Source organism: Manacus vitellinus, unplaced genomic scaffold, assembly GCF_001715985.3.
Source record: "Manacus vitellinus isolate BGI_N305 unplaced genomic scaffold, ASM171598v3 scaffold_27_pilon, whole genome shotgun sequence".
In the NCBI taxonomy this organism is placed as follows: Eukaryota; Metazoa; Chordata; class Aves; order Passeriformes; family Pipridae; genus Manacus; species Manacus vitellinus.
Genome location: NW_021940039.1, coordinates 6,638,030 through 6,657,441, shown reverse-complemented (window position 1 = coordinate 6,657,441; position 19,412 = coordinate 6,638,030). Strand labels below are relative to the sequence as shown.

At 44.2% G+C, this 19,412-nt stretch overlaps 1 protein-coding gene across 1 annotated transcript in view; it reads right to left on the bottom strand.

Annotated features, from left to right (window-relative positions):
* Positions 1–10,542: 10,542 nt before the first annotated feature.
* CDK5RAP2 (CDK5 regulatory subunit associated protein 2) overlaps positions 10,543–19,412 on the bottom strand; it is a 72,231-nt gene continuing 63,361 nt past the window's right edge. Inside the window, exons 36-39 of the mRNA XM_018074319.3 lie at positions 17,186–17,332; positions 15,213–15,351; positions 12,108–12,154; positions 10,543–11,214 (exon numbers count right to left, since the gene is read on the bottom strand). Of these exons, the coding sequence (XP_017929808.2) occupies positions 11,155–11,214; positions 12,108–12,154; positions 15,213–15,351; positions 17,186–17,332 (393 nt within the window). The 3' untranslated portion in view covers positions 10,543–11,154. The remainder of the gene's footprint in view (positions 11,215–12,107; positions 12,155–15,212; positions 15,352–17,185; positions 17,333–19,412) is intronic.

Genomic DNA, 19,412 nt, shown 5'->3' with positions numbered 1-19,412 from the left:
TCCCTGGGAAGCAGGGACAGATTCCTCCCGCTGCTCGTGCCATGTCCTGGGGAGCTGCAGAGACACGACTCCCCCATCCCTGTGGAGCCACGTGCCCACGGCTGGGCGCGATGCCCGGCAGCTCCCGGGGCTGTGCCAGCGTGGTGGGTAATTACCATGGCACAGGGTTTGTCAGGCCCAGCCCTGGGGGTGCTCCTGCAGCCCCTGGAACCGGCGTCTCTCCAGCTGGGAACGGGCCTGGCTCTGCTTCCCGCCCTCCGAGGGACAGAACCAAACTTTCTGCTGCTGATAATGGAATTATTGTCGCTTCCTTCCCTCCCATCTCTCCTCCAGATGCCTGTGCACACTGGTTTGCTGTCAGGGCGCCCTCAACTCTGATTTTTACAAGTGTGGTGCCTGTGTTTTCCAGCTTGGAGTAGAGCAGCTAATCAGCTGCAGGAAGGCAATGCTCGCTGGAATTTTGCTCTGTCTTATCTGTGCTACCAAATTCACACAGACCCTCTTGGCCATCGGCTTTTACTGCAGCTCCGAGGAGGGATTGACTGTTCCTTCCATCAGGATCACTTTGTGTGAACCCAAGCCCTCTGTTCACTGTGCACACTGAGTATGCTAATGGGCTCTGCCTCTGTTTTCCAGCCACCCACTGGGGTGAGTTTCTCTTTCTTTTGGTTTGCTTTGTGCCTTATTTCATAGTTAATGGAATACAGATTTCTGAGCAAAGAGAGATCCCAGTGATTTTTTTTTTTAAATATTTTTGTGCTTTTTATAAGCCTCTGTGTGAATAAGAATCTGAGTCTATCAATGCAGGAGGCAATCCTGCACAGTTTAATTTCTCTGCTCTCTCAACTGTGTCAGTTCCTGAAGGGACAAAAGGAAAAAAAAAAAGAAAATGAAAAAAAAAAAAAAAAGGAGAGGAAAAAAAGAGAAAAGACAGTTAAAGCAACACACTAGGAGTGGTAGTGCAAGGTTAGCAACAGGAAGTGTTTTAAAACTGGATCTTTGGAGAAGATATGTCCTCATTGCCAGCCCTTTGCAGTTTCCCTTTTCCCAGAGGTTTAGGAGGGACCACATTCTAATCTTTTCCCATGTCAACAGAAAACCATCCTGGCTGAAGCTTGTACTAAAGTAAATATATTTTGTCCAGGTGTTAATTCCTTCACTGGCCCCCAGGAACAAGCCGGATTTGCCCTGACTGACCTTAAGCTGGGTTTTGGGTTTCTCATTCATTGATTCTCCGAAAATTAAGTGCCCATTGAGGAATGTTGGGAAGCACTCAGTTGGACCATGTGCTCTCAGCCCTGGGCTGGGTTTGGGGGATTATTATGGTCTGTTTCCCTGATGTTTTGTAAACAGTTCCCATCACTGCTGGAGATGAGTTGTCCTGTTTCTATGTGTCCATGGGTTCAAAACAGTTCCTTGGAGTCTTCAGTGAAAATAGACTGAAATTCCAAGTCTTCCAGAGTATCCTCTGCCTTGCTCTTTGAAACCAATGAAGTTGAAAGTTTTCCAAAACTTTCCAAAACACCAATCCCAAACCCTGAGTCTAAACATTCACCATCAGGCTCAGGAGGGATTCCAGGATCACTCTGGATGGCATATTTTACACAGGAGATCACATTGCTCAATTTTGCTCCATTTCATGCTTTTTCAGCTAAGAATTTTTTTTAAGACCACAGAATCAGTGAAAAGGTGGTGGTGGCTTCTCCCTCCCAGCCAGCTCTGTTCAGCTGAGCTCTTGGCTGTTAAACCCAGCTTAGTTTTATGGCAAAGACTTACAAGGGAAAACAGGCAGCAGAAAAATTTAAAACACTTCATGAAGTATTTTACAGAAGAGTGATGTGGCATATATAGACCAGTTAATGGTGTGGTGTGAGTGGTTTATTGGCACCTGTGAGCGATACAATTGCCACACAAGCTCGTGGCAATAAACCCTTTAATCGATTCGGTGCCACTGTGGGGTCTTGAGCCAAGTCCTGGTGCCCTCAGTCAGGAGGCAGATCCCTGGGGAGCTGGTCAGGCTTCCCCAGCCATGTAACCTTGCAAAGTAAGGGTATGGAGGGCCCAGAGGGTCCTGACCTCATAATCAGTGCAGCTGTAAAGCTTTCCTTTTCCCCAGGCTGGAATATGCTTTTGCTCTTTCATGAGGTGGGAGTTCTTTGCTCTTTGCTTTGAGAAGAAATGTGTGGTTTCTCTAGAAATATGAAGTCAAGTGGGCTCAGAGGCCCCATCTCTGGTGGAGGAGCTGTGACAAGGGCAATGGCCATGGGATCCCCAGGGTGGTGGCCATAAAATGCCCAGGGTGGCCTCTGGCTGTGAAGTCCTGAAAGTCCAGGGTTCAGGTCTCTGTGCAGGAGATCAGAGGTTGCTGGTCAGACTCTGCTCTGGGTCTCTCTGAGGTTGCTGCTGGGGCTCCCAGTAGTTTGTCACTGCTGACAAACTTCATCAGCAGCTGCAAAATCCCTCCTGAGATGCAGAGCCTGCAGGTAAACCCAGCCCAGCACAGGGTCCTTGTGGGCCCATGGAGAGCAGATCTTCTCAAAGCTGCTCTGGCTGCGTGAAACTTCCCTGATGTTTCTCAGTTTCCCTGTGTCACATCTCAGTGCAAGTTCTGCACTTTGTGGAGGCTGCCAGGCCAACTCAGTTCATATTGATCCTTCTCTCTGCATTATCATCAGCTGTAACTAAAAACAATCAGGGAATCCTGCATTCAAGTAGACATAAATACAAATATCCCTCCTGCTCTACAGGCTGAGTTCCATCAGACAAATTGGTTTCAGGGTGGAAGTTAGCCCTGTTTCTGCTTAAAGTCATGTTTTTCCAGCAGAAGAGGTAGGAATGTCAGGTTTTGGGACCATATGTATGTGTGTCTTTACACCAACAAAACCCAATCAGGCTCCAATCAAGTCTTGTCCCCTGTTATCTTGGCAGCTGCTGACAAGGATGGATCGAGACGGGCGTAGGAGGTCAAACATGAGACAATCTGTGCTGCATTTCAAACCACCTGAGGCTTCCAAGTGCCAGTGTGGCATCTGGTGGGCTCAATAACTCAAACTGTGCTTTAAAACACCTCCGCTGTCCCCAGCAGCCTGTGTTTGCCATTGTTATAAATTAATAGCTTTCTCCAAGTTATTTTAACTTATTATCCCACACGTGCATTGTGTGTGTCACTCTGGCAGGGATAGGCCATGGAGTGAAATTATAACAGCATGGTTCTGTTTTTTCCTTAACCACTGGTGCCTTGCTAGTTTTTTATTATCTTTCCTGCCTGGAGGAGTTTTTGAACAAAGTAACTTTTAAAATCACAGCGTTTCTTTGATGCAATGTCTGGAGACGAGTTTGCTGTGCTTTTACAGGACATAAGTAAACACATTTCTTAAATATATTCCCATTTACAAAATTTCCTGCTGTGCCTTTAGGCAAGCAGGATACTGGTGGAGACTGTCAGAGCACCAGTGTGTGCCACAGGCAGGACTGGGGTGGGTTGAGGGGGTGTTGCAATCTCTGTCTCCAATTTTTTTTCATCCTTTGGGGGCAGGAAAACACGGGGAAGGGATGTTGTTGTGTCTGTGACTGTAATTCCTTGGGGCCACAGTGTGGATTTCACAGCAGGTGACGTTGGAGGGAAATCAGGAGCAAATGGGCTCAAAGTGTGCTCAGGGGGAGCTGAGAACTTGCCTCTCCCATTCTCTTTGGGGAGTTTTACATCTTTATCTCTGCCCTGGTGGGTGCCCAAGCAGCTGCCAGGGTTAATGTGTGGGTGGGCACATCCCTGGCACCAGGTATGGATTGGGAGAGGAGAATGGGGGGCTGCAGCCTGAGCCCAGCCCAGGGGTGATGTGGGATGTGAAGGTGAGGAAACCTGACCCTGTGCCTTCCCACAAAACCTTTCTGCCTCCAGGTGAAACCTCTGGCTCTAGGAAAGTGCCGTGTTTCTTCATGCTGAGCAAAGGGGAGACTGTAAAGGGTGAGACTGGCCTGTAGGCAGTTAAAATGTAAAATTTTCCAGTTTTCTGAGCGCTCATATCATGATCACACTGTCTAAATAATGTCCAGGCTCTGGCTGCTGTATTACCTGTCCCAAGCATGATTTACTGCTGTAATAAATTAGCCCCTAAGCCAAAGAATCAAAAATAATTGGCTTTACATCTTGGTGCCCATTTTATCCTGTTCCTTTTTCCTTTCCACCTGTCCTCGTTCTCCCTCTTATTCATTCTCTGACATTTCCCCCCCACCACCCTTAATTCCTTTTCAGGGACTGCTTTGGGGTTCTTTTCCACTCCTCGTGCTCTTCTTGGGATTAACAGAGCTGGTTTCTTGTCCTTTGTTTCATCCTCCAGATGTTTCCAGCTGCTGTGCCTGAGTGGTGCCACGGCCAGTGGAGCAGGAGATCTTGCCCTTGTCCTGGACCAGTGCAGCCTGGTGATGGCTGTGACCCACCTTGGAGGCTGGAGGAGAACCCCCAACCCACGGGAGGTGATGGAGGTGCCACAGCAGAGGTTGGTAAAGACATCAGTGTCACAGCTGGATTTTAAATGGACTTTAAAATGAGCTCCACATCTTATTGCACTGAAATACTGGATGGCCTCCAAGCATGAAATACAGCAGGGCAGGGGGCTGGAGGGCTTGATGGGCTGTGAATCTTCTGCATCTTTTTTGTGTGGTTTTGCTTTATACATTTAACCCAAAGGCTTGTGACACAACGTTTAGCAGCATGTACCCTTAGTTATGTCACCAGCTCCTACCACGTCCTTGTCTGCTTCCAGCAAACCTGGACAAGGAGCTGGGTATCCAGCCCTTCTAGGAGAAGGTAAATGAGGGTGTGTTGTGGGGTAGAGGTGGATTAATAAGGGCAAATTTGGAAAAAAACCCTCAAAGCCTTGGTGAATGTGGCCTTTGGGATTTGACCCAAAATGTTTGGCTCAGTGACGTGCTCTGAAGGCTGTTGCAGCACAAACCACGTGAACAGGAGTGGCTGATAGAGACAGGCTTTATTTGTCTCTAGTAGCAGCAAAGAATGGGCTCCAAAATGCAAGTGTACATGGTTATGTGTGTGTGTGTAGTGTGTGTAAATGTACAAATGGGTGCCAGGAGGCACCTGAGCTCCACCGCTCCAGGGGGTGGGTGATGTTGCACAGCGAAGCCTTTGGGCTCTCATAGAATCACAGAAATGGTTTGGGTTGGAAGGGACTTCAGAAAATATCCAGTTCCAACCCCCTGCCATGGGCAGGAACACTTCCCACTAGCCCAGGTTGCTCTAAGCCCCACCCAACCTGGCCTCGAGCACTGCAACAACACCATCACTGTGTCACACCCAGCACAGCAGCTCCAAACCCAGGTACTCAACAGCACAACCTAAGTGGGGACAACTTCACTGCTCTGAGCAATCCCAGCTAGAACAGCTTGAAAGAGTGGAGGGTGTTTCTTTGTTTTCCTTTAAATAAATGGGCATTTTCTGTTTTCTTTTGTTTTGTTTTTTTTGTTGTTGTTGTTGTTGAGCTGTTAATGTTCATTTTGCGTGCAGGCATGATGCCGTGCCTGTTACAGAATGCACACAGTGGAGTGCAAAAATCAAGATTGCATCTCATGCATAATGCATGGCCCAGCAACCCGCTCAACAAATTACCCAAGTAGATGCCTCCGACAGGGCTGGGGGGGAAGGAGGGGGGAAAAAAATACTGTAACAAGTATCTTTCTAAAGAAATGACAAAATAAACACATAAAAAATAGGCACGCAGAGCTTTTCTCGAGGGGGTCAATTCAGAAATTAAAGGTAAGGATGATGTGGCTGCAAGTGTGGAGCAGCAGGTCTGAAGGTGGGATGGGGCAAGGGGAGCCCAGAGCTGCCTGTGGAGGTGTCCAAGGACTTGATTTGGTGTTGGGAGCTTATTAGAGGAGTGACATCCTGTGGAGATAGGTAGGAAAAGGGATTACTTGGTTTATTTATCACTTTTGATGTGCTGGTTTGCAGGGATGTGTTGCAGCTCTGCTCTACTGTGACACTGGATTTTTTGCTGCTTCTCTGGAGACAGGAGAGAGCTGTGAAAACACAGATTTTATCTGTGGAAGGATGGCAAGCAGGGGGACAGAGAGGTGGGAATGGGTCACTAAAATCTTTCTTGTCCCCTCAGTGTCACCAGCCCAGGAGCAGCTTTGTCTTCCTCCACTGTTGCCAGACACTGCTCTGCAGCCTGGAGGAGCTGGAGGACGCAGCCTCTGCTCCCTGCAAGGGGAGTTTTCTGCAAACAGATGCTAAAGTGAGCACGTTCCTTCCCTGTTCTCTGTGCTTTGACCCTGCTAAACCTGGATCATTCCCTGCAGGCTAGCAGGGGAGGGAGCAGCCACTGCCCATTCCCAGAGTGCTTCCCTCTGGAGCAGGCACGTGGTCGGTGTGTAGCATGAAATCTGGGTGCTGAGCTGGGGGTTCAGGGTGAAACTTTGGTGGAGAAAAACGGCATTTTAGGAGTAGTTTGTATTGCTTTTGCTTCCCCCTGGAAGGTGAGGGGGTTGACCCATCACCCAGAGCTTCTGTGCTGACAGCACTGATGGGTTTGGTGTAGCATCCAGCAAAGATGGAGAACCCTTGGGCACTTGTTCCTCTGGAAGCCAAACCTTGACTCTAGAAGCCAAACCCATGGAAAGGGACTGGAGGGGGGAGTTTGTTTCCAGAGAAGCAGAGGGGCAGCCCCAGGACTTCACCAAGCACTAAACTTGCTGATAATTTCACCATGACAACAATGCCCGTGGCTTCTGGATCGCTGTGATCTGTGCAGGGCACATTTTAAGACTGGGATTTGTTGGAGTTTTTTTTTTTTTCCTCATTTGAGTAATAACTCAGGCTCCAAATCTCATCTTATCCGTGTCATTCCCACTAATGAGCCCAGGCCCGATCCGGCAGCGTGTGTTTGGGTTTATGGCAGCTCCCTGCAGGCAGGAGATGGGCAGGAGCCCAAGCCCAGCGCAGCGGCCGCGGGTCCGTGCTGGGCTCTGCACGCCCGGGTCCGACACAGACCCCAGAGCTGCGGCCGCCCCCCGCCAGCACGACCCGCCTTTGCCATCTAGTGGCTGCTGATCCCAGGAAGGCTCAGAAGTGGACTTGAGGAGCCAAGGATGAAGGTTAGGAAGGGAAGGTGGCAGGGGAAGAAATGTATAGGGAGGGATTTGTGCTATTCGAGGAGCTTTTCCCCGCGTTGTTACGGCCCCGAGGATGAGCCCAGGCTCTGCAGCATCCCCCGCTGTGGGGGGGTTGGTGCTGGAGTGATCCTCCCCAGTGTGACGTGGGTGTGAGTGTTCCCAACATCCATAGGGCAAACACCCTCCACCAGCAGCAGAACCCAGGGCTAGAGGGGCAAATCCCCCTGCACAACCACCTAAAAGCGGGTGCTGGGGTTTAATACCAGTATCAGTTCGGGCTCATTGGCACTGGAGGGGTTTGGTCTCACTCACAGCAAAGCCCTGACCCTCCTCCAGGTTCCTGCTTTCCCCCAGAGCCCACGGTGGGAAAGCTCTGGACACCCATGGCTTCAAGGAATTGGTGTCCACAGGTGACCAGGGGTGAGGTTTTAGCAGTTTGTACATCAGGAATTTGGTGCCAGTAGAACCCAGGAGTGTTGCCACTTACTTTTTATACATTTCTCTTCCCGTACTGTCATTTCTGTGGAATTTGGGAGTGATGACAGGATTTGCTTTTCCTGGTTCACGAGTGTTTAAAATAAACCCCAAATATAAAGAGGGCATGATCCCCTCTGCCTGGCTTTTTGGGCCATGGCTGGTGGGGAGGGCTCTGCCCCCTCCCCAAATTGCTCTGTGATCCCATACAGCTGGTGGGGAGGGCTCTGCCCCTTCCCCAAATCTCCCTGTGATCCCACAGGTGCCCCGGGATGCCCCATCCCTCTCCACCCCAGCAGACACCACCCCTCAAAGCCTCACTGCTCCCTCCCAAAAACAGAACTGGCAGCTTTTGTGGGGATTAAAATACCGCAAGGTCTGCTGCTTTTTTGTTTTTAAACGCCTGAATGCATTAGCATTGATTTATTTTTAATACAACCAACCACCTGTGAGTTTGGGATATTATTTCTGTTTGTTCCCTTTGGCAGAGGTGGGTCTTCAGTGCCCTCCCAGCCGTGCTGCCCTGATGGGATGGTTTGGGGCTGGCTGGCTGTGTCCCCAGTGCACTGCTCTGTCCCCAGGACAATAAATATTGCCTTTTCTCAGAGCTCCTGTGCAGCTGCAGGTATTGTAGGGGGGTTAAAGAGAAGGGAAAAGCTTTTAGTTTTTTCCTTTTCTTTGTGTTTTTTTTTTTTTCATTTTCTTTGTTTTTTGTTTTTTCCTTTTCTTTGTATTTTCTTTTCTTTGTTTTTTTCCCTTTTCTTTGTTTTTTATTTTCTTTGGTTTTTTTCTTTTTTTTTCTTTTTTTTTCTTTTCTTTGTTTCTTTTTCCTTTTTTTTGCTTTTTTTCCTTTTCTTTTTTTTTTCCCCTTAATCCCCCCTGGCTTCTGAATTCTTCTCTGAGAAGGACCTCAGCCTGTTTATGCCCTGCAAGCCTGGGAAATGAGCAGAGAGGTTCAAGGTCACAGGTAATAACAGCAGGTCTCCCCTCACCCTCTAGAATCCTCATCCCTGAACTACTCTCTCAGCAATGTTTCCAAACACCTTGCACATATAATGAAAGTACAGGCAGGAACTCACTAAGCAAATGAGCCCCTCCTTTAATTCCATTTGCTTATGCTGCTTATTTTTCTCCTGCATAATTATTTTTAAAGGAAAATTTAATTTTGTTTAATGGGAACAAAGTTTAACACTCCGTAAGCTTTGTCTTCTGCGGGCTCCATCTGCTGAGCTTTTTTTCTGTTTTATTTTTTTTTTTCTAATTATTTTTAAACCAGCCCAGTAAATTGTGTGTGTTTTTAAGAGGCACTTCTCATTAAGATGAAATACTTTGATCTCATAGGATCATCTGTTTTTAAAGAGGTGTTGATAAAAGCTGCATATTTTTTTTTTCTCTCCCAGTTAACCCAATCTCAGTGGTGACTCTGTCCCCTCCACCTGCCCAGGTGTTTGCTCTGCTGTGAACTGAGTGCAGCAATCAGAGCCTGTCAGAAGGAAAGAGGGGTCAGGAGAAGAGCTCTGAGAGGGCACAGCAGGGACCATTAAGAAATAAGTGGCAAATCATCTCAGGAAAGGGAAACATTTAACCTACTTATTTATTTATTTTTAAGTACAGATGGTGTGGGGGGAAAGAAAAGGCTGCAAGAAGACCAAGAGGCATGGGAGTGCTATATATAGCTGTACAGCTGTTTCCTTCAGGTGTTATAGCTCAGAAACGTAGGATGATTAATTTTGAAAGTTGAAATGTATAGCGGATTCTGATTACAGCTGAGTGTCTATAATTTAGCTACTTAGTAAAATTAACTTGACGTTTTTAGTGAGCTGTGAGGACAATAACGTGTGAAGAGACTGAAGAACAAGTTTGACTGCACGCTCCTTCCCTTACCTTCCCCCCTTTTTCCGATTGGAGAAGTTTATTTTTAACTTTTCCCATTTTCCTGGCATCTTTCCCCGAATCCAGGCGAATGGGTCTGGCTCCCCCTCCTGGCACAGAAAGGCAGAGCCGGGTTGGGCTCAGCCTTCCCATCCCGGGATGGTGCCACAGGGAGGTCCAGGATAACCCGGGCACGGGCTGCAGGTTGGGATCTCCAAGGCACAGGACGCTTCCCAGAGCATGGCACCTCCTGGAAGGCTGTGGGACCTCCCTCTAAATCCATCGGCATCCTTCAGAGGGAGCCCACGCTGGGAACAGCAAAGCAGGTCACAGCAGGGACCACAGAAAGGGACACCTGGGAAGTGCAGGGCTTTGGGTTGGTTTCCTCCAATAAAAAAAATGACATGCACGATGGTTGTGTGGAAGTTTGGAATGTGAGAGACCATCCCCAGTGCCAAGGAACAGATTATCTGTGACCTCTCCTGTGAGGAAAGGCTAGAGAATTGGGATTGTTCAGCCTGGAGAAGAGAAGGCTCCAGAGTGACCTAATTGTGACCTTCCAGGACCTGAAGGGGGCCCTCAGGAAAGATGGGGAGAGACTGTTTACAAGGGCCTGGACAAGGAGGAATGGCTTCAAACTAAAAGAGCAGGTTGGATATTAGGCATAAGTTCTTCCCTGTGAGGGTGGAGAGGCCCTGGCACAGGTTGCCCAGAGAAGCTGTGGCTGCCCCATCCCTGGAAGTGTCCAAGGCCAGGTTGGACGGGGCTTGGAGCAACCTGGGATAGTGGAAGGTGTCCCTGCCCATGGCAGGGGGTGGAATGACATGAGCTTTAAGGTCCCTTCCAACCCAAACCATTCTATGATTTTTTAATTTAGTTCAATAAAACCATGATTGCACCACAAAGTCCACTTTTGTAACTAAAAATTGCTGTATTATGGTCATGTTAGGGTTAAACTATTTTCCCAGTTCACTTTGTGCCACTCAGCAAAGGCACCCTCTGATGTGGTTTCTTTGTTCAGTAATGCTCAAAGTCTGAGGTTTTAAACAAAATAACACAAACGCGTTTGTGATTATTTTTCATTTTAATTGTCTGATTCTACGTAACATTTTCAGACACAGCATCAATCTAAGTTCCTAACAGGACAAGTAAGAAAGCCCAGCATCAGGCAGCTTCCAGAAGGATCTTCCAGAGATGGTTAAAATGCTTTAAAATATTGAACATTTTTCACATTTCTACAAAACAATGACAACTGGCAGAATCTTTTCTTTTTTTAACCTGCATTATTTTAGCAGTAGAGAAACAGTGGAAGGTGGATCATATTCTTGACTCTTTCTGGACCTGTTTGACTATAACAACAAATAGGTTTATAACATGACAATTACAAATATAAAATTTCAAATGTGCCAACTTTAAAAAAAAAAAATCTGGAGTTTTCCTCAGTACCTGCAGTACCTTGCTTCTGTAATAAATATTAAAAACCATCTTTACATTACAGAAAATGTTAAATAAGTTATTTACCAAAAGAATTCTTTTTTTGTCCTCTTTTTTTTTTTTTTTTGGTCAAAGGCTGATTCCATTAAAAGAGCTGAACAACCATTTTTACATCAATAAATAGTAAGGCAGCATGAAGCAAACAACTCCCAGGACCAGTCTGTGTTAGCAGAACTTTCTCCTTCAGAGAATCCTCTTTTTGCTGGTGTAGGAAGGTGATTTTTGATTCTCAGCTGGTGGGACCTGGTTAGGAAAGCAATAATTACTATTATTGTACAGTACTTTGATGCCCACAATTTGTCCCTACCCCATCCTGCTGCACAAGGAGCTGCAAATAGGAGCTTCTGTGTTCAGCAGATCTTCAAATTAAAGTGATAAGACTTTTGTAAGCAGAAAGACTCTTTTATGTCATCACTTTCTAGCTCAGGCAGGGCTGAGACAACAGCACAGCAGCTGCACAGGGAAGTGCTGAAGGAGGCACTGATGGGGATGAGGGAGAAGGGGTGCACAGAAAAGGTTAGAGGAAAATTCAAGGAGGGGCTGAGAACTGTACAATCCTTCACAGTGGAGGGGTGTGAGGAGAAGGCTGGGATTTAGCAGTCAAGAAGTGTATTACATCCTTCTGAGAGCAAAGTCTGAACCTTCTGGGAGAAATTACTTCTGAGCAGTGATTATTTAAACACTCCCAGTGATTTAATACCTTTCACCAGCAAAGAGATGGTTGCAAAAGCTTTGCCTGTTGGGTCCATGTTTAAAAAATAAAAGGTGCACCAGTTACTAATACACACTCCAGCTTTAAATAAGGGTGTCTTTGTGAACTTGTTCAGCAGGCAGGTTATCAGGCTGTGATCACCTGAAAATAAACTGCTGGAAGGTGATGACAGACATGAATATTAATCTAGGGAAGCATCAGGAAGGAGAGGGTTTAGCTGTTTATATGGTCAGTCATAAAACTCTTAATTCAGACATCAAACACAGCAGACTATTTATCATACTAAACTGCTGTCACCCAGACTTGATTAGGTAGCAAACCTAAAGCAAATCAGACTAATTCTGCAAAATACTCCTGACACAGCAATGCAGATTTCTGATTAGCATATACCAAGGAATTAAAAACAAGCAAAAATTTTACTTACTTCCAGGTTTCCTCTGGCTTTCTTCAAGACATCATGAGTTAAAACCACTGGAAAGAAAGAGGAGATTAAAAAGAATACTTCAAGTCTTTCTAAATTCACTGTATTCAAGTCTTATGACCAAATACTAAACAACATCTGAGCAGGAGGATTTCCTCAGGACCACAGGGCAGGTCCAGAGGCCACCCCTGGAATGTGGTTTCCTCCTCCTGGCCTATATTCCATAATCTGCTTTTCAAATCTAAGCATCATGGAAGTGGTTTAGAAGTTTTTCTGCCACACCAAGACCATTCCATGTGAAACAGGAATAGCTCAGCACCACGTGTAACATCCCAGGCACCAACAGCCCCTGCGATCCTGAGTGCCCAGTTCCCTCCACCTAAGGCAGAAAGGAAGACTTTCTGTTCATTCTGAGGGGAGCTGGTGCCTGATTTAACTCCAGTTTGAGCCATTATATATCCTATTTGGGCTGGGGAGGGCAGTTAGTAGGGAAGAGAGAAAATTTGCAGTGGAGATGTTGTGGGGGGACCGTGGGCAGGTGGCAAAAGGAGTCACCCAGATCCTCCAGCAGTTCAAGGACAAGGCAACCCCTCTGGACCATGGGGAAATCCTGTCAGGGGCTTGTTCTGAAGGGTTCCAAGTTCTCTCTGTTCATCCAGCTACTTTGGCTCTGTGGGGACAGCAGGAGACCTGTGAACAGAGGAGGGGATGTTCCCAAACAAAACCAGTATTTAGAAATGTCAGATTAAATCTGCGAGTCTCTAATCTGTGTCAGCTCCATAACTGCTGAAATACACCCCTCACAAGTACCAATTTGATATTCCAGTCTCAAAAATAAACAATTTAGCCATAATAAAGATTTTTCATTACAACAGCAAGAACCCAACAACTCCAAGGGTAGAGCTGTCATGAGATAATTACACCCTTGGCAGATTACTGCAATTTGGCACCACATTGTTCCACGTTCAGAGGTTCAGAGGAGGTTTGTAAGCAACGAGTTCTCTCACCAGAGAAAGCACACAGAAGACTCTGAGCCACAAGAATGTTCCAGTCTCTGCCTCTAAATATATTTAGGAATGTTCAGTTAAATAACAGAGGGAACCTGAATATCCTCAGTGGAGTGGCCAGGTAACAGGATGTGTGGAGAATGAAGGCGGGCAAGGTCACCTATGGAAAGGAAAGAGATGCTTTTCCTTTTTTAACAGCAAAAGGGGAAAGGAAGAAATCTCAAAACCAAGTGTGAACATCCTGACAAAAATCCAGCAGCTTCACATGATCCCCCAGTTTCGCTGTATGCTTGGTCAGGAATTTGTGTACAGATGCAAATTAGAAACATTTATTAAATTGCTCTTTAAGGCGAAGGCAACTCGACATCCATAATTCCCCTAATCAGTGAAACGTAGAGAAAATCACATCGAGGCCTTTCTGTGTAGCAGAGTGCTCTCTGCTCATAAGAGCTCTGCTAGTAAATTCATTTCACCTGGCAAACTAGATTTTTTTCCTAAATCAAAAATGTTAAATTCAGCCCATGAAGAGAATTTGGAGGCTGTGACACTGCTGGCACAGCTGCTGCTCCCCAGGCAGCACTTTTGCATTACAGAGGTTTCAGAAAATGCAGGTTTCAGTTTCTCAGCCCCTCGTTCAGATGAGGCTCAAAGCCCTGCAAAGAGGGAGCAAAATTAGGGGGAGATGTGCTGTTTGCACATTTCCACAGTGGTGGAGTGGCAGAGGGATAACACTTTGGCTACAAGGGTAAAAATCTCTGTTGATTTATAACCTGCCTAGTTCTGAAATAAGCCAGTGTGTTCCAGATGTCACTGGAACTGGAGAAACTACACCAGTAAATCTACCCCAGGGATATTATTTGGAAAGACATACTACAATAGCTTTGATTTTTATATGACAACCCCAAACTGAGCTATTTAGCTTTAAAACTTGAACAAAACACAGTTTATGATTTAATATAAGTAATTTGTACATCGTTTAATTTAACAATTCTGAAAGAAGTGACCAAAAACCAGCCCATAAATGCTTAAAACAACAAAAATCTGCAGGCAGGAGACAAATGGACCTTAGATATAAAAGTTACAGGCTATGGAGCAAAATAACATTTATCACTCTACACTGCATTTAAATGACTTGAGTCACATATAGTGTTATGGTCATTTTTATAACTTTGTATGGTGTGGAACATTTTCCAGTCTAGGTGAATTATTGATTGGTAACACAAGTGCCACTCCAGCACAGACTAACGAGCCATTCAGTCCCACCTCTTCAGAGAAGGTAAGGAAGGACTTTTTAATTTTCTTTTTAAAGAAGAAAATTAAATCCCCCTCCCACAATACACATATTGCTGTAGTATGAAGGTAGAGGAGACATCCATTCAAAGCTCTTCTGGTGAGTGATTAAACTCTAAAGCAGCAGAGATGGATCTCTTCAAACCTGGCTTAAAACAGCTACAATACTGCCCGTGTCCCACTTGTTTTCATGTTTCCAGCTAATTTCCTAGATACAGGATGCTAAGGGTAAAATATCATTTCACAGCATGTCCTAATTTTTCTTTAAAAAAGGACTCACAATAAATTTTTGTTTCCCTTATTCTGAGCCTTGTTCTCCTGCACTCCCCAGTCTGGTGCAGAGCACTGACAGATCTCCTTTGCTACAAGGGTAGCATCTCAGAAAATCTAAGAGCCTAATGCCATGTTTACTAAGACTGAGGCAAAATCACAACTCTGAGAAGGACAAAAATCTTTGGCTGAAAAGGTCTACAGCAACAGGAGCTTTGCCTCTGTCCAGAACTGTTGCAAGATAGAAAAAATAGTATCCAAAATGGAATAACTCAAGTGGCAATCAGGGGCAGCTGCATGGATTGACATGTTGTCAGTGGTTTGTGTAAAACCATGAACTGCTTCCCATGATATTCTCTGCAGCTTTCTGTACTTTGGGCAACTTTTTTCCACTGGACTGAGGCTCCATCAGTCTGGCACAGCCTGAACCTCCTGAGCTGTTTGTCACTGACAGCTGGGAGTGCACAAGGGAATGCCAGTTGTAAAGGCAGCCACAGACTACAAAAATGAAATAAGAATCATTAACAAAGCACACACTCACACTGGTCAATGATGACTTTCTCCATGTTTTCCTTCAGCTGGTTTGTGGAGTGCAAGCGTTTCACTGTGCTGTGCAACTTCCTCTCTTGCTCGGACAGTTTCTTCCGTAATCGAAATATTTCTGCTTTCATCCCTTCATCCTAAATTGAGAAAAGAAAATATGACATTAAACTATTACAGAAAAGCACTATCCACACTGAGAATTGCTCAATATTTTTGCACAAGTACTCTCAAGCTTCCTTAGAGTATGAAAAACTTAAAGGAGTGAAAGATGTCTGAGTCCTGTCCTTCCTCATTCACATCCCCCAGGACACCTGTGACATGATTCTGTGATTCTATGACACCTGTCAAGAGACAACTACAATTCTTCTATTACACTGGAGAAAGTCTTAACACCAGTGCCTATTTTTGTTTCTGAACTGGAAAAGATAAGGAAGGGCAGTGCCATGGGATCAGCAAGTGTCCTGTCTGCAGGTTCAGAACTTCCATCTTGCTCCTCCAGTGTTCTGTTAATAGTTGGTGCTGCCTTTATCAAAGGGCTAAAAGGCACTGGACATATGAACAGGATGGTTTAATTGCAAAATTATTTGACAGTATCATTATTAAGGTTCAGTTTTCACCAGTTCCAACCAAGTTATGGTTAGTAACTTGCAAAACAGGATGGTGAGCAGCCCTGACACATCTTCCAGTATCACCAGTTTGGATCCTTGGGCAAACTTAAGCTTGCACATTTTTAATCCTGTGCCACTTGTTAATTAATGTGTCTCTGGAATTTGCCCCCAGTACTTAGCTCTGCAGAACTGATTACTCACAACTCCTGTGGGGCTGCAGAGAAGGCAGTGAATGCCCTGTATCTTTTACAATCAAGCTTCAAGAGACATTCTTTCATATGCTGCATTTAAGACATCAGAAGCAATCTAATACTCTTAAGATCTCGGGATGTTGGATAAGAAACTTTAAAAAAGATTCTATTAGGCTCTAATTAGGTGCATCCTGGGAACTCAAATCCCCACACACATTAAGGTCAGATTTTCATAAGTGACTGATCCAAAAGAAGAAGGTTTGGATCAATGTGACAGGGAAGCACAAGATGCATCACCCACATACTGAAAGCCCTGAGTGTGTGTGAGGTATGTTCAGATACTGCAACCCAGGCCAACATTTAGCTGTCTGTATAGCTTACACACAGGAGGATAAAAATGGAAGCACACACACTTGCCAAGACATTCCAAATATGGAGCTGAAACATCAGTGAATATATCAGACAGCAAACTCCTTCTGCTTTTGTGAGTCTATATAAGGATGCTAGAAAACATCACCAAAAATGTCATGAAATTATATATAAAATGTTTATTTTCCTAAAGTTTGAGGGGTTTTTCAGGAATATCCTACTTCCCTTAAAAAACACATACAAAAACCTCAGTGAAAACACTTCAGATTTATTTTAAAGCCAGAGTTTGAAACAGTTGCATTGCTGAGTGGTGGTACCCTGACAGCAGAGATAACTCATTCCTCATTTAGTTTACTTTCATTCATTTGCATAGTGCAATCCTTTTTAGTTAAAATGTTATAAAACTTGTCTTGGGGTTTTGTCACACTTTTACAAAAGCATCCTCTTTTACAGCTTTGGCATCAACAACATTTTGTAGCTGAGATTACATCGAAGTTGCTGATGTTTCTGTTCTTACTGGAATACACATAATCAAATTGAATTTGGCTCAAATAACAGGGAGTCCAAACCTTGTCTTGCAGAAGTGGAACATTTGCCACCTGCCTGGGTTTCCTGAATATCCTGTGACAGGGTTACAGATGACATCTTGATTATAAAGTATGTTGTAAATTAACACCTGGGCACACAATATGACCACAATATGACAGGAACCAGCACACACTGGACATCCTGGGTTCATGATTTTCAAAAGAGTTCAGAAAAAAACCTCAAATCCAACAAATTCCAGTGAAACCCAGCAGTACCTGAGTGCCCTGAGCAGTACCATGGGCAGCTTTCAGGGGAAGGGAAACTCTCCAGAGGAGCTTCAGTAAACGTGCAGCCTCTTCTAAAATCTGCTGCACTGTGTGAGTATTTGTGGAAAAGCCATGCAGGGATGCCTGGGCTGGTACCTGTATCACAGGAGTAGAGACATGTCATATTTTATACTGAAAACATTATGGAAATGTAATCTTAATGAATGGATTTAATCCAGTGGGTGTGATTTCATATTTAAGATAATGTACACAGACATTGTTTGCCATAAAAACTAATTTGTTAGTTAACAAAAGCTGATGAATTATGCATTATCTGAGAATTTCAGGGAGGGAGGGGATTCATCCTAATCAATAACCATGATTAAGAATAGATTATATTTACTAGATTTCCTTTGCCACTTGGTAACAGTTGGCAACTCTCTTCTTTCTCCATTTGCATTTCGTGTCATGTTATTTGAAAGTCAATGATTACAGACATCAATTTAAGCAATATAGATGTTTCTTCCTTAGCAGACCCTTTAAACTGTTCCATTTAATGCTAAAATAACCATCAGGACACACATAAAATGTTTTCCTCTGCTGACAGATGAGAAAACCAAATTGAAGGAATTGCATAAATGTGAAATAAAGGAGGGAAAGAATGTGAGGGGAGCAAATGAATTACCAAAGCAATGGTGCTACAGAAGGGGGAAGGGTAATGAAGGAAAAGCATTTGCAGTTCCTACCCCATGCAGGATATAATCTGAATATTTATTTAGCATTGTTATCTAACCAGAATCCTCCTGTCACATAAAACATCCCATTTGCTAAGTAGTCTGAAAATTCAGTGATGTAAAGCTTGATAGGAAACTGCAAATTGTGAAACTTACTGCTTTTATCTTTACACCAACAAAACAAGTTAAAAACTTAGATTACTTTTCCAGTCATTATCAGTATGTTAACTAGGTCATTTGGAAATATATGATACTTCAGAGAGTCTTAACTGTCATTCAGGCATCATTTTCCTGGGTGAGCACACATGTGATACCACAAAAAGAATTTCAGAATTGTGGAAGACTGCACCTTCAATAGCTTCACTAATTATAACTGCAAAAATAAGTAGCACAAATTTATCCCTGCAGTTAAGACCTTCTGGTTTTTGAAGAGCAGCAGGAATGGTTTTTACAACATTTATATTATCATAAAATCATAGGGGTGAAAAGGACCTTCATTAGTCACTTAGTTCCCTTTCCCACTCCAAGGCAGCAAAGCATTACATGGAATTTTTCAAATATTGGCATAATCATTTTTAAAATCCCCTCCAGTAAGTGTCTCTGAGCACCCTCCATGCCAGTGGTTCATTATTTTTACCACTGGCTGTTGTTTTCAGTGCCTGTTCCAAGCCTTTCCTGTTGGGGTTTAAGTTTCTTAGTTCTTTATTAGATGCCACAGACATGCACAGACTGTTCCTTCCCTTTAATTGAAGCTTGTAGGCAAATTTATCTTTTCAATCCACCCCAAATATGCCATCATTAACTGTGTCCAGGAATTGAAAATATTACATAAGATAAAATGAGCAGAAGTGAACACTAACCAGTTCTCCTGATTCTAGAGGAAAAGGACTGACATTATTCAAGACAACACAAACATTTGATTTGTTTAAACATTGTTATGTTTAAGATTACAGCAAGAGCACCATGACTTGTTATTACTGTGTCACAGGATGCAGAAAGGATGATACACTGTGTTCCAGAAGACAATATTTGATCATTAATAAGATATTCCAGTCTCTGGATAGCCACTGATATTGCTAAAATGCTCAGCTGATACCAAGAAGTGAAAAAATATTAAAAAGCTTCCCTGAATAGGAATGTAATATGAAACAACCCTCATTAGCATGCATCAATCATTAATGTACAGTTACAACCTGGTGTTACTAAAGGGCTGAATTCAACTAAGTGAGGAACTTTATTAGCTCTGTATCCCATTTCTTTTAATTGTCTCATATTTCCTGCATTAGTCTCAAACCTGCATTACAAGAAAATCTCAATTAGTTTTATCCTTAGATTATTTTTACACACCACTACTTTATGCCCTCTTTGAAGCATTTCAGACTTTTACCTGAGGTTTTCTGTTGTTGCTTTCATTTGGCATTTTTATCATTTCCAGCGTAACAAACACCACTCTTCATATAAAAGCAAGCAGTTTTACCTCATTTCAACTTGCAAGTAAAACT